This window comes from Barbus barbus (assembly GCF_936440315.1).
Source record: "Barbus barbus genome assembly, chromosome: 30".
NCBI lineage: Eukaryota > Metazoa > Chordata > Actinopteri > Cypriniformes > Cyprinidae > Barbus > Barbus barbus.
The window spans coordinates 11,668,147-11,681,551 of record NC_136758.1 but is presented as its reverse complement, the minus strand read 5'-3'; the positions used below and the strand labels follow the sequence as shown (position 1 = coordinate 11,681,551).

The 13,405-nt window shown below is 34.2% G+C and overlaps 2 protein-coding genes across 2 annotated transcripts; one reads left to right on the top strand and one right to left on the bottom strand.

Moving 5' to 3' along the window:
- Window positions 1-464: 464 nt before the first annotated feature.
- LOC306850094 (S-adenosylmethionine-dependent nucleotide dehydratase RSAD2-like) lies at window positions 465-4,579 on the bottom strand. Its single transcript, XM_079385535.1, has 6 exons — window positions 3,847-4,579; window positions 3,464-3,625; window positions 2,223-2,452; window positions 1,983-2,132; window positions 1,699-1,731; window positions 465-1,332 (listed from the first exon to the last, which is right to left on the bottom strand). Exons 1-6 carry the CDS (start codon window positions 4,190-4,192, stop codon window positions 1,168-1,170), a joined length of 1,086 nt encoding a protein of 361 aa, XP_079241661.1. The 5' UTR covers window positions 4,193-4,579; the 3' UTR covers window positions 465-1,167.
- A 175-nt stretch (window positions 4,580-4,754) lies between these two features.
- On the top strand, window positions 4,755-10,512 carry LOC306850321 (UMP-CMP kinase 2, mitochondrial-like). The gene is made up of 5 exons (XM_079385892.1): window positions 4,755-5,463; window positions 7,466-7,580; window positions 7,755-7,956; window positions 8,311-8,544; window positions 9,720-10,512. The coding sequence occupies exons 1-5, from the start codon at window positions 4,885-4,887 to the stop codon at window positions 9,838-9,840; spliced, it is 1,251 nt and encodes a 416-aa protein (XP_079242018.1). The 5' UTR covers window positions 4,755-4,884; the 3' UTR covers window positions 9,841-10,512.
- Window positions 10,513-13,405: the final 2,893 nt, after the last annotated feature.

The window sequence follows — 13,405 nt, the reverse complement described above, 5'->3', positions numbered from 1 at the left end:
GCGTTAACCTGAAGGTACTTCTGTTTTTTTAACCATCGTTTAAAATAGGCTATTGATAATTTTGCATAAACATAAAATATATTAGATAAATGCATTGCATTAAGGACGTTTTTGCTATAGTTAGCCTACATTTTGTTAGTTGGATATTACGAAAGACATATTTCTTAACAACTAAAACAATATTTTCAAGAAAACATTTCAGAATATTTTACAATATTTCATCATAAATTGCCAGTTTTGGCAAGATTATTTTAAATTACTATTTTGACTTTGTGATCAAAGAAATCTTAATTTAGTTTTATTTTTTAATCATTTAAATGATTTTCTAATGTATTTAAGATGTAGCCTACATGATAGGGATATAAAAATATACTCCACAATTTAAGTTAAGGTAGCTTTGTGAATGCCTATTTCATTTTAAAATTTGACACGTTGAGCAGTTTGAACAATTATGAGATCAGATGTAACAGATGTAAAAATATTTATTTTTCAAAATAAAGTAATAAAATAAAACATAATATGAAGTTACAACTTCACCTTAAAATAAAAAAATATACTTGAGGAATCATTTTATTTTCTATAGATTTCATTTTCAAGGTGCCTCTATGACCTTCGCTATATTACAAGTGCCTCAAAGCTTTTCATTTCTAATGGGGTTACAGAGAAAAGAGTATTATGAAAGTTCTCCAGTGGTGCGATCTGAGGAACTTCAAGCTAAATTGTCAATTCTGCACTAAAGCATCTAAGATGTACTGAAGCCTTAATGCTAATTAAAAGTGCTTTCATGCTTTCAAAGTGCAGTTTATGCAAGCTGATAATTTATCAGTAATTTTCTTCCAAGATTACATAAAAACAATTACTTCTACTTAGAATGTCAAGATACAAACAACCATAGCACATCAAATTTAACAACATACTTCAGGTTATGCAAATATTTCAGATGAAAAGCAAGCATAATACAAACTCATATATAAATACTTATATATCTATCACATATATAAGTACTTCAGTGCAGTAAAATCTCTTAAAAATAGTGAAAACACAGACATTTACACCCCAATGTATCCAACCATGTTGTAACTTCTGTAACTATATTGTACAATTGTTTATTACCATATAAATTAAATCAGGTCTCAATGTAAACACAGGCTAAGATATTAAAACAGTTCACCAGTCCAGTTTCATATCTGCTTTGCTCCACACATATTTCCCCCCTCTTATGAGGAACATCTTCTCATCAAAGCCACTAAACTTGATGGCCTCTTCCACACCAACATCCAGAATGGACTTTGACGGATCCTTCCTCCCCTTTCGGCAATCCAAGAAGCGCATCTGCGGAATCAGATATGGAGGATTAAAAAATCTATTTATGATGATTGCTCTTTCTGATGATGTAGCGTAGACAGCATGATTATTAATAGAGATCAGAGATTATCAAGGGAGGGGAAAGTAATTTGAAGCCTGGAATGAGGCAAATTACTGCAGGCCTTTTTATATTCCTATCCATAATCCCTCCACTACTGATATGATGACAATGTAATTTAAAAGAATCATTTACACTGTAATAATAGTGTAATCTAACATAGAAAAAAATCCTTTAGACACCACTGACAACATAATCAAATATAAAAAAATCCTTCACACGGTAATGAGAAGAAAACTTAATGGATACTGAGAAGAAAATAGGAGACCACTTACATATTCATCAAGAATCAGGTAAGAGTCTCTCATCTGTAAAAGAAAAATAAATAAGTAAACAATTCATATCAAGTTGCTTTATATTCAAGTCCCTGGCACCTATGCTATTTTTTATTTAAATTCAAATCTCTCCATGCACACTTATAAGTCATAAAAGCTTTGGTAATGAATTGAAATTGAAAGTTTATCGCTGTGTTACCCATAAATTGAAGCCACTTTATCTTCCAAATTTGAAACGCTGATCTGAATCGAGTGAAAGTATGCGCTCTGTGCCTCAAAATTACCTTTTGATTAGACTCTGGAACCAGACACTTGACGCTCTGGTGGCGGTCCAGGAAGTCTTGGAATTGCTGATCGCTAATGATGAATTTCTCTGCCTCGCGGAGGCTGTTCTCCCCAGCATTTTCACCTTCAATTAGCAGACACTGGAAGACCTGTGTGTTTGCAATACAGCCTTAATAACACGGTCAGCAGCCTGGTTAAAATGATAGAGTCTGCATAGCAGTAATGAAGTATAACTGTACCTTCCAGCGCACTGGGTTCAGATCGGTGATCTGCTCGGTCATATCTTCATCCACATTGTAGGTGTTGATAACTGAGTTGATTTTGAAAGCCACCTTATAGTCTCGGCACCAGTTACGAACTTGATCCAGTTTGTCCAGATGACTCTTTCTGCCCTGACCTCGACCTATGACTTTATTGGTGTCCTCGTTAAAACTGTCACAAGATACAGCCAGGATGTCCAAGTAGTCACCTATTAAATATACAATTAAATTTGTACATTTGTATGCAAATACCTTTGATATAACAATGTATTTTTCTGAAATGTATTTAGCAAAGTATATATTATATTTAGTGAATAGTTTAAAAGTTTGTGGTCTTGTGTTTTTTTTCTAAAGAAGTCTTTAATGCGCACCAAGGCTGCATTTATATATTTTATCAAAAGGAAAAAAAAAACATAGTAATAAATATTATTTCAAATTAAAATAACTGTTTTCTATTCTAATATATTTTAAAATGTAATTTATTTGTGATGACAAAGCTGTATTTTCAGCTGTCATTACTTCAGTCACATGATAAGTAATATATAATATGCTGATGCTCAAGAAACTTAATATTAATGTTGAAAATAGTTGATAGGTGTTGCTTAATATTTTTTGGGGACATATTCAAGATTCTTCAATGAACATGAAATTCTATGCATTTTTGTAACATTAGAAATGTCTTTCACTTTTGATCAATTGAATGCATCCTTACCATTAGAAATTAAGTATTATATATATATATTGTTATAAAAATATTATACAAATCTTACTTACCCCAAACATTTGAACAGTAGTGTATACGGTGCAAATTTGAATTAAATTTCATTTTTAGCTTGGTCATATTTCACAACTATTCTTTTAATTATTGTGCACTCTGCTAGTTAAATCACCTTGAGCAAAATACTGAAAATCATTTTTGTTGTCCTGTATGTGATTTTGTTGCTAGTGTTTTGGAACACAAAAAAAGCTCATATACTGTGCATTTGATAGTGCAATAATAAGGCATCTCACATGAACAAAATGTAACCTAGGCCTACTTAATATTCTTAATTATACGTAGGCCTTTCGTGGAGCTGTAGGCCTATATAATAAACGTTGGTATAGCCTAGGGTTTTCCTAGTATTATTAACTAGGGCCTAACGTGAAATACGTGTAACGTTAAAGCCAGAGAGTTTAAAAGCAATCTTCGCTGCCCTCTGCTGGTCATGCACGACTCTCACCGTATTTCTGGAACCAGGTTTCTCTGATCAGACTGCCATTGCTAACGATGCTGACGCTCGGCAGCTCCAGCTCCTGTTTGCAGTATCGCACCAGCTCTCCCAGAAAATGACCTCTCTCGTGAAGGAAGGGTTCTCCACCCGAAAAGTTGACTTTTTCCATTCCTAAAACATACAATCGACAATAAGTGTGAGAATAAAAATGACAGTCAGCTTTAAGAGAAAAATGTTAACTTTTATAATGTAATATTTTTGGTAACATTATTATCGTTTACTTCACTTTTGATCAGAAAAGCATCCTTTATTAAGTAGCCTATAAAATTCTAAAGCTTTAATTTTAAGTTGTGCATAGCTATTTCACAACTGTCTAGTAAATGTTAGCCTACCTGCTTCTTTCAGAAGTCGTAAGCCTCGCTTTGCCTCTTCAATAGGCACGACGAAAGAGGTCTTTGCGGTGTGAAAGCAAAATCCGCATTTGTAATTGCACTGCCGGGTAAAGTGGTAGTTTACACTGCTTGGAGTGCTGGAGCCCTCTTTCTGCTCTTTGGTGCGAGTCCTTCCGACAGGTGTTTGTTGCACCTGCGTGCCTGATACCAGCATAAAAACCCATCTCAGCAGGGCAGCTAAGAAGCTGTGGACGTTCTTCAAACTAAATTGCGTTAACATTGCTGCAAAACCAACTTGGTTTGATGTCAACATGGTGTTGTGTTGAATGAGGCTCAGGAAGCTCATACCTCCCTATTTATAAGGGGCAGTCTCAAGTTGCTTTACTGATCAGTTTCTTTTCTTGCTTGAGAGGCTAGGCGTGGTGTTTTATTTTCTTTAGTCACCTCGATGTAACTGGATTATGTTTTTCTCTTTAAAACACGGGGCAAATTATTAACATATCATAGGTTTAATCTAGAATATATTAAAAATAGTAGGCCTATTAATAATTGATATTTAGCTAGTTCTTGTCCAAACATTTCAACATTACCAACAACAAAAGCAAAATAGGCAAGGCTAAATAGGCTACTGCTGATATAGCTATATTCATTAAATCGTTAAAACTTTTTTTTTGTCAACAATGTTGACAACAATTGCACAGTTATTCATTTTATAAGCAAATATTAATGGAATGGAAAATGTATGGAAAAACCTGCTTGAAACTAACCAATCTTGCTGTTTAGGCTTCCTGAAATAGCCTAACAATTTACACCGAAACTTTGTAGATGATTAATTGCTTATGTAATAATGTTGAAAAGAAACTGCACGTGTGCTCATTTAATTATTAACACGCAATTTATTTCTCCTTGCACTGGCTTGACAGACTCAGCTGGGCTTGTTTACTTTCGTTTTCGGATCTAAGTTTCGTTTCTGTGTGTTTCGTTTGCTCTCCAGATCAGCATTGCACTTCTCTATATATGCTTCTGTAATATCTATCAATGCTAAAGAGCGCAATGTTTCGCTGTGGACAGCTGAGTTCGCGTATATTCGCGGTGGAGTTTGATTTACGCACTCAACCTCTTTATTTCACGCTGAGCTCAACCCCACAAGAGCTTCATCATGCTCATCAGCAGCTCTTTGGAGATGATGGCAAGCTCTTCTCGCTACATGTCGACAGTGACAGCAGAATTGAGAAAGCGCAAACGCACGCCGAGATAAAACACAAGCTGTCCGTAACGCTGTCGCGAGATTGCCATGTTGTTGAAGCGTCTTCTTTTGTACCGGACGTCAAAAATAGCGTCGTTAAAGGATTTTTTATACGAGACAAATCCACTACAACCCTCTCAGAGGACATATTAAAGACGCTGCAGCAGAGTAAATCAGTATGTGTGTTTTCATACAAGCGCGAGGGTCAGTACTGCTGGCAGGAGCTGTGGTCACCTGTCAATCAAGTGCAGGAGTCCATGAGGCAGTACATCACACCTGCAGCAGCAGCAGAGCATCACCCATCCACCCTGAACATCAGGAACTCTGATGTCTTCTACTGTATGGATGAAGCCTATAAAGTTCTTCAGGAGGTACAGTAGGATTTGGAAGCATTTTGGGACCAGGTTATAGTACAGTAGTTAGTATATAAAGTAAATTTATTTTTACTTTTTATTTTCATAAGCTATATATATATATATATATATATATATATATATATATATATATATATATATATATATATATATATAGCCTACACACACACACACACACACACACTTTTGTTTTTGTGAAAAGTGGGGACATCCCATAGGCATAATGGTTTTTATACTGTACAAACTGTATGTGCTATTTCCCTACACCTAAACTTAGCCCTCACAGGAAACTATACATTTTTACTTTCTCAAAAAACTCACGTATGATTTATAAGCGTTTTGAAAAGTGGGGATATGGGGTAATGTCCTCATAAGTCACCTTCTCCTTGTAATAGCTAAGTCATACCCATGTCATTATACAAATTTATGTCCTCATTTGTCACAAAAACGTGCCCGCACACACACACGCGCACATGGGCACACACACACACACACACACACACACACACACACACACACACACATGCATGTCTGTTCTGTCCATTATAATTAATTTAATGCATCACTGCTAAATTCCATATTTATAATAATAGGAAATGTTTCTTGAGCACCATATAAGTATATTAGAATGATTTCTGAGGAATCATGTGAACTGAAGGCTGGAGTAATGGCTGCTGAAAATTCAGCTTTGCCATTGCATGAATAAATTATATCTTATAATAATGGAAAATTATTCATATTTTTTTTATAATATTTAATAACAATTCTTTTTAATGTGTTTGAATCAGTTCAATGCAATTAAATCAGAGACTTCTTTCAAAAACATTTAAAAAACCGAGGAGTGTCTTGCTGTAGCCTACAAGATCCAGGGGGCATGGTTGGATCCAGATCCAACTCCTCCCACCTTACATATACCTAAACCTACCCATCTCCACCCCCTGATCCCTAAACCCACCCCATCTCCACCCCTAAACCTACCAATCCCTCCCCCCAGATGTGGATCCAACCACGCCCCCTGGATCTTGTGGACTGCAGCGAGCCCTATTTGAAAAAATCTGCCAACTCCAAACTTCACTGTGGGAACCAAGCACTTCTCACTGTACTTCTTCCCTTAGCAATGCAATACCATTTTGAATTCTGTTACATCCAAAATGATTGACTTGGTCTCATGAGACCAGAATTCCCAGAAGTATAACTGTCACTCTTTTCAGAAGTTTTTACCAGCTCTGCATCACTTGTTTTGTATTTGTCTGCTTTTTTCCTAGCTAAAAAAGTGCTCATCATGAAATGAAAGCTAAAAAGTGAAGGCTTGGTTATTTCAGGAACTTTGTCAAAAGTCCATTGTTTTTGAATTCCTGTTACATTTGCCATATTTTCACACTTAAAACCATGATTTAGTCTTCCTCTTGTACCACGGTCCTCTTTTGTGGAAAAAAAACGTATTTGGCTTTGTTTTGTAACTTTCAGGACGGTGTGCTCATTTTTGCAACATGACATTTTATCACTTTGATAAGGAAAATATTATTTTCATGATATATCCAAATGCTGGTTGGTGCCGATAGCTTTGTGGGAAGCGTGTCAACATAGTGCACCATTGTGCTTCAGGCATCCCGTGTTCGAATCCCGACTCTAGGACTTTTCCTAATCCTGCCCCCCCCCTCTCTCTCTCTCCCACTTCACTTCCTGTCAGTTCTGATATGTCCTATCATAATAAAGGTGGAAATGCCAAAAATAAGTCTTATAAAAAGAGTAATTGCTGAATTTGTTAGGTTTCTGAGGGGTTGTACACATATACTTCTTAAAAGTTAAAAAAGTATCAAAACACCAGTTTTAAAAGTATACGTGTGTAGACTGTTTTACTTTAATGCTGAAATGAAAGTGTATATGCTACCTAATTTAAGGTAACAATGAACATTGGGTGATTAATTAATCAATGTATTTCAGTACTTAACCACAATGCAGCTTAATGTAAAACAATACATCTTTCTGCCCATCCCAGTGCACTGACATTATCCCTGAGTCAAAGGAAGTGCTGAAGCTTGTAGACGAAGAGTTGGAGACAAGCAGGGGTGATGGATTTCCTGTCATTGTGATCGAGGGACTGGATGCCACAGGTTAGCACTGAGCCTTTGATAAATACTTTATTCAGCTAATTAAAAAGTAACGTAATGTCACATACACATTCATAGCTTCCAATATGACAAAAAACATAAACAAACAAAAAGTTTGCACTCTAAAATTCTGTTGCTTTCTAACTATGTGTTTCCCTGATTTCTTCATGTACCCAGGTAAAACTACTCTCACAGAAGCCCTGCGGGAGTCTCTGAATGCTACTCTGCTGAAATCTCCTCCCCAGTGCCTGGCTCCTTTCAGACAGCGCTTTGACTCAGAACCACCCCTCATCCGCAGGGCCTTTTACGCTCTGGGGAACTACATCACTGCTGCCCACATCGGGAAAGAGTCCTTGAGGGCTCCTGTCGTAGTGGACAGGTAGAGATGTGTGCACCACAAATACACTCACATGCAGCACAGTGGAACGTATGGGAATGTAGCAAATATATGTTCAAATGCTGAATTTGTGGAAATTGAGGCTCAGTCAAATGTAAATTGTTATTTGAGAATACTTTAAGTATATGAAACTATCAGATTTCATTTAGTTTTGTAATCAGAGCAGTAGTTATATGGCACAAAAACAATGAGGATATCCATTTTGGATGGAATATATCTTTTACAGACTGGCTCACTAGAATTGATATTAGAAAACAATAGTAGTAGCATTTCTACTTCAAGTTAGTTCATTACCCAGCATGATTATAGACAACCCCCTCTTTTTTTTTCTGTTAGGTACTGGCACAGCACAGCAGCGTATGCCATTGCCACAGCAGTTGGTGGAAGAGTTGAAAACCTCCCAAAGCCAGGCTCAGATCTCTACCAGTGGCCAGAAGACCTGCTCCAACCAAACCTGGTGCTGCTCCTCACTGTCAGTCCAGAAGAAAGACTGAGAAGACTCAGGGACAGGGGACAGGACAAGACAGTTGAGGAGGCTGAACTGGAGATCAATCAGCTCTTCCGACTTAAGTAGGTCAACTTGTTAAATGTGAGGGTGTTTTTAAGGTACATCTCAACATGCTTGCTTACTGCATGTGATAACCCTTAAAGTTATCAGATGCTTTTGTGCATCTCTAGACTGCTTGGACACCAGCTGGCCTAAATACTCCAAAGTAAACTTCAATAGCTATTTCTAGGGGATTTTCTGGTAATGATGCATTTGTGACAAAAAAATGGGCATGTCTTGAATTAAACTTTTTACTAAGGTAAAAAGTAATAACTTAATATGAAACAATATTAATAAATTAATGATGAAATTTCTCTTTAAAACATTATGCCAACCCTATTCACAATGTTTTGGGTTTGAAAATAAAGTGGGGATAAAGACTTTTTTATCATGTGGTCAAATCACTATAATATATTAAATAATTAATATAATTTTGCAGGATAGCAGGTTTATATGTATATGTATAGACTACCCTTCAAAAGTTTGGGGTCAACAAGATTTTTTATTTATTTATTTTTTGTACATTGGCTAACTTTTATTCAGCAAGGATGCATTAAAGACTTTCACATTTCTATTTTAAATATATGTTAAAAAAAAAACTAACTTTTTATTTGTCAAAGAATAAAAAATAAATAAATAAATAAGCAGCTGTTTTTAAAATTCATAATAATAAGAAATGTTTCTTGAGAATCAGTGTAGAATGATTTCTGAAGGAACATGTGACACTGAAGACTGGAAGCTCTGTCATCACAGGAATAAATTACATTTTAAAATATAGTAAAATAGAAAACAGTTAAATAATATTTCACAATGTTATTGTTTTTCACTGTATTTTTATTTAATAAATTAATTTTTTTTTACCAAATAAATGTAGCATTGGTGAGTTTAAGAGACTTTTTTTTTTACAAACATTAAAAAATCTTATCAGCCCCAAACATTTGAACAGTAGTGCATACAATATTAAAATGAAAAATTGTTAGTCAGATGAAAACAAATATATAAATATATATACACATAGTAAATATAAAATTATTTTTACTTTAGCATTACAAGAACACATATAAAACACAAATGGCTCTATTTCCTGAGGACGATCCCTGTAGCAGTTTAAAGTTTTCTAAGGTTTTTCAACGCTGTCAGGTATATTGAGAAAGACAATGAGCGTTTATGACAAATTGCTCTTTGTTTTTTTTTTTAGAGTGGAAGAAGCTTACAAGAGAATCCAGAATCCTGCCTGCATCATTGTGGATGCAAGCCCCTCTCCACAAGAAGTGCTGCAACAAGTGCAGCATTTAATTAGGAATAAATGTCACTTGTAAACAACCAGCTCCCTACCGCAATGCAATCCCTCCGCACACCACTAGATGATAGTGTAGTGTTACGATTCCACCCCTGGTCAATTAAAGCCACTGTAAGAGCCCCAGTCAGCCGAGCCTGTTGATTGAAAGGGAGGCTGGTGGCTAACTGCCAGCATATATTTCAGGGCTCGTATCTGGACATGTCACAACATATTCCCCTTCCCACAGAGCTTTAGTGATGACATGAGAGGGAAAGTTATTGCGGGTCCTGTAGCTGGGTGTCAGCTCTCATACGTAGGGTCACAGCGTCCACTTTCCTCACTCTGACTTATTCCCAGTGAAACTCAGGAACTCAGCTAAAGAGGTTTGAGAATTCATCAATCACTTCAATTAGATTTAAACACAAGAACTCATTGTTGGTCAGCTCGGTGTTCACTCCTTCAGGAGATGGAATCAAGGGACCTTATGGCGGTATTAAAAGCAATAGATCTGATACAGGCAATTTAAACTTGCTTTGATTTGTTGCTGTTGCTTTTGGACACAGAATCTGATCATTAATTAAGAGTGATATGTTAGGACAAAAATGTACGCTGTAACTCAGTTTTCAGATCCAGATTCCTTAAAGTCTGTTTATTGTACTAAAATAATCAGCTAAGAATAAACTGTAATCTAATACAAATCTTTTAAATATGTTACTCAGGTTTCACTTCATTTTAAACAAACAGTACACCTACAACTGAAAATACTGTCATGAAGGGAAAATACTTGGCAAGTGTGGGGCAAAAATAAAAAAAACGTAGTCCATAAGCTATATTACAAGTCAAACACTATTGTTTGTGTAACCAGACTGATGTTTCCTTATTTTATTATTTGTAATTGTTATTATTTAAATTAATTTAATCTTTATCACTTGTCAAAACATGGCACAGTGTGTTTACAAACTATTCATAAGATTTCTATGGAAATCTATTTTTGTTAAAGAATAAATAGATAAATAATAAATACATAAATAAAAATATAGCTTTATAGTTTTTTAGCTTATATCTTGCAATTCATACTTATATATATATATATATATATATATATATATATGTAAAAGCTTGCGTAACCTGTCATAATTGTGAGATAAAAATTCACAGCCCTTTTAATTATTATTTTTTTCTATTCCATGGTAAATGCTTTAGAGCAATTGCCAAAATAAAAAAAAAATAAAAAAATAAAAAATAAATAAATATAAAAAACCCACCAAAATGTATTCCATGTCAAACAATATGTTTTTGTGTTTTTTGACTGATTTATATTATTATTAGTTTTTTTTTTCATTTTTGTTTGAATCTTGTTTATAAACCATTCATGAGATTTATGAGCAAAATGCCAGTAAATAAATAAATAAATAACGTTTTGAAATGTTAGAATGTTTGTTTTGTGTGTACAGACTGATTTATTGTTATTTATTTACAAATCTGTGCAAAAGGTATCAAAAATATAGAATAAATATTTTATTATAATATTTATTATAGAATAAATGTTTTATTTTTATTTTTTATCTTTTTAACTTATTAATATTTTTATCTGAAAATGTCAAAATGTTTCACAATGCATTTACAAACCATTTTGGAATCTTAACACAAACACTAATGAGATTTCAGAGCTTCGGTGGAGGGGAACATTATCAATAAACATGAACATAAATTTCAGTCTGAACATCAGAATTTGATAATGACCAAAAGAGTTTTAATTTCTGGATTATTGAGATAATCTTTTAATTATACATATGATCTTCAATAACCCACATTTAGCACACATGCACACCTTAAGCATGCATGCAGGCACCCATCTGCCCTAACAATACCACACTTCTGCTATAATTCATTTATATGGTGAACACTGCATTTACCCAGTGATAGCAAGATTAATTAAAGGTTTTAGTAATTATGAGCTCAGTGAGGATATGGGCCGGGAAAGACAGAGTGACCCGTCTCTCTCACACTGATGCCTCAGCAGTGTGGAGAAGAGAGTGGGGTATATTCATATGGCAATTAATGGAGTCCTGTAGATCACTGTCAGGCGGCTTTCCACACCACTGCGCAATTACACACTCCCCTTAGCCAATTATTGAATCTCTTGCTATAGACGCAATTATATGTTTATTTTTTTTAACACACTGCATATACCCCATATATGTTCGGAGGTGGTTGATATTAACGCCTCATAGGCATAAAAGGCCACATTTAAATGTGCGGCGTGAGAAATGTACTGGTCAGTGATTTTAATAAACGATTGAACTGGTTGCAGTTAAATTCCTGGGATTTTCTGCTTGGAGACTACAGTGGTCCCCAGTGGTCGGACAAGCCAGGTTGATCGATTTTCCATCTATTTGCTGTTTCTCTCAATGGGAATATACAGTGTTTAAGGATTATATGTTCAGATGTTATGGACAGACACTCCTACAGTGCAGTCCTTATGAACTAGGGAGGGGGTCAGACATACTCTGGCCGGCTTGTAAGTAGCGTGATCAGTGCTTTATATATAGTTATCCTTAACTGACTGTAACAAGTCTTTCTTGTGGTGTATTATGATAATTTGAAGCTGTAAAAAAATAAATAAATAAAAATAAAAATGTGTAATACTTTTCAAAAGTTTGGGGTCGGTAAGATCAGTAAAAGTCTCTTTCCTTATGACAAAAAATACAGTAAAAACAGCAATATTGTGATATAATATTGTAATTTAAAAGAACACTTTTCTATTTGAATATATATTTAAAAAGTAATTTATACTTTTAATGGAAAGCTGAACTTTCAGCAGCCATTACTGCAGTCTTTTGTGTGACATGATCCTTCAGAAATCCTTATAATATGCTGATTTGGGGAAAATCGTTGAAAACAGATAAAATTTGTTCTCTCAGTATTCTTTGAGGATATAAATATCTCTTGTAATTATAACATTATAAATGTCTTTACTGTCACTTTTGATCAAATTCGTGCATCCTTGCTGAGTAAAATTATTAATTTTAACTAATTAAACTAAAATAAACAAAAAAACGTATTTTATATATATATATATATATATATATATATATATATATATATATATATATATATATATATATATATATATATATATAATTTAAAATGAACTTAATTAAAATTCTTACTGATCCCAAGATTTGTAACGGGCAGTAGTTAATTGTATAGTTGTATTATTAAAATAATAATAATAATAATATTCAAATAAAATCACGATTGTGAGATATAAAGTTGCACTTAAAAGAAATAAATTTGCAACTGGATACAGTTGATTAAATGTCACAATTACAAAAATTAGAATCACTGTTTGTTCATCGACATATACGTAAACAATTTATGATGCTTTTAGATCTATGGATACAAACATCACTATATTGTAACCTGTTAATAAATCCATATTGTTTCTAACACACAAAGTAAATTTCAATTAACTTGATATACGGTACAACCTCATATATTCAAAACCCTATAAGCAAAACTACATCACAACCTTAATTTTTCATTTCAGTCTAAACTATTTATAAAAAAGTCAGTTATTTAACCAAATGGTTTAATCTAAA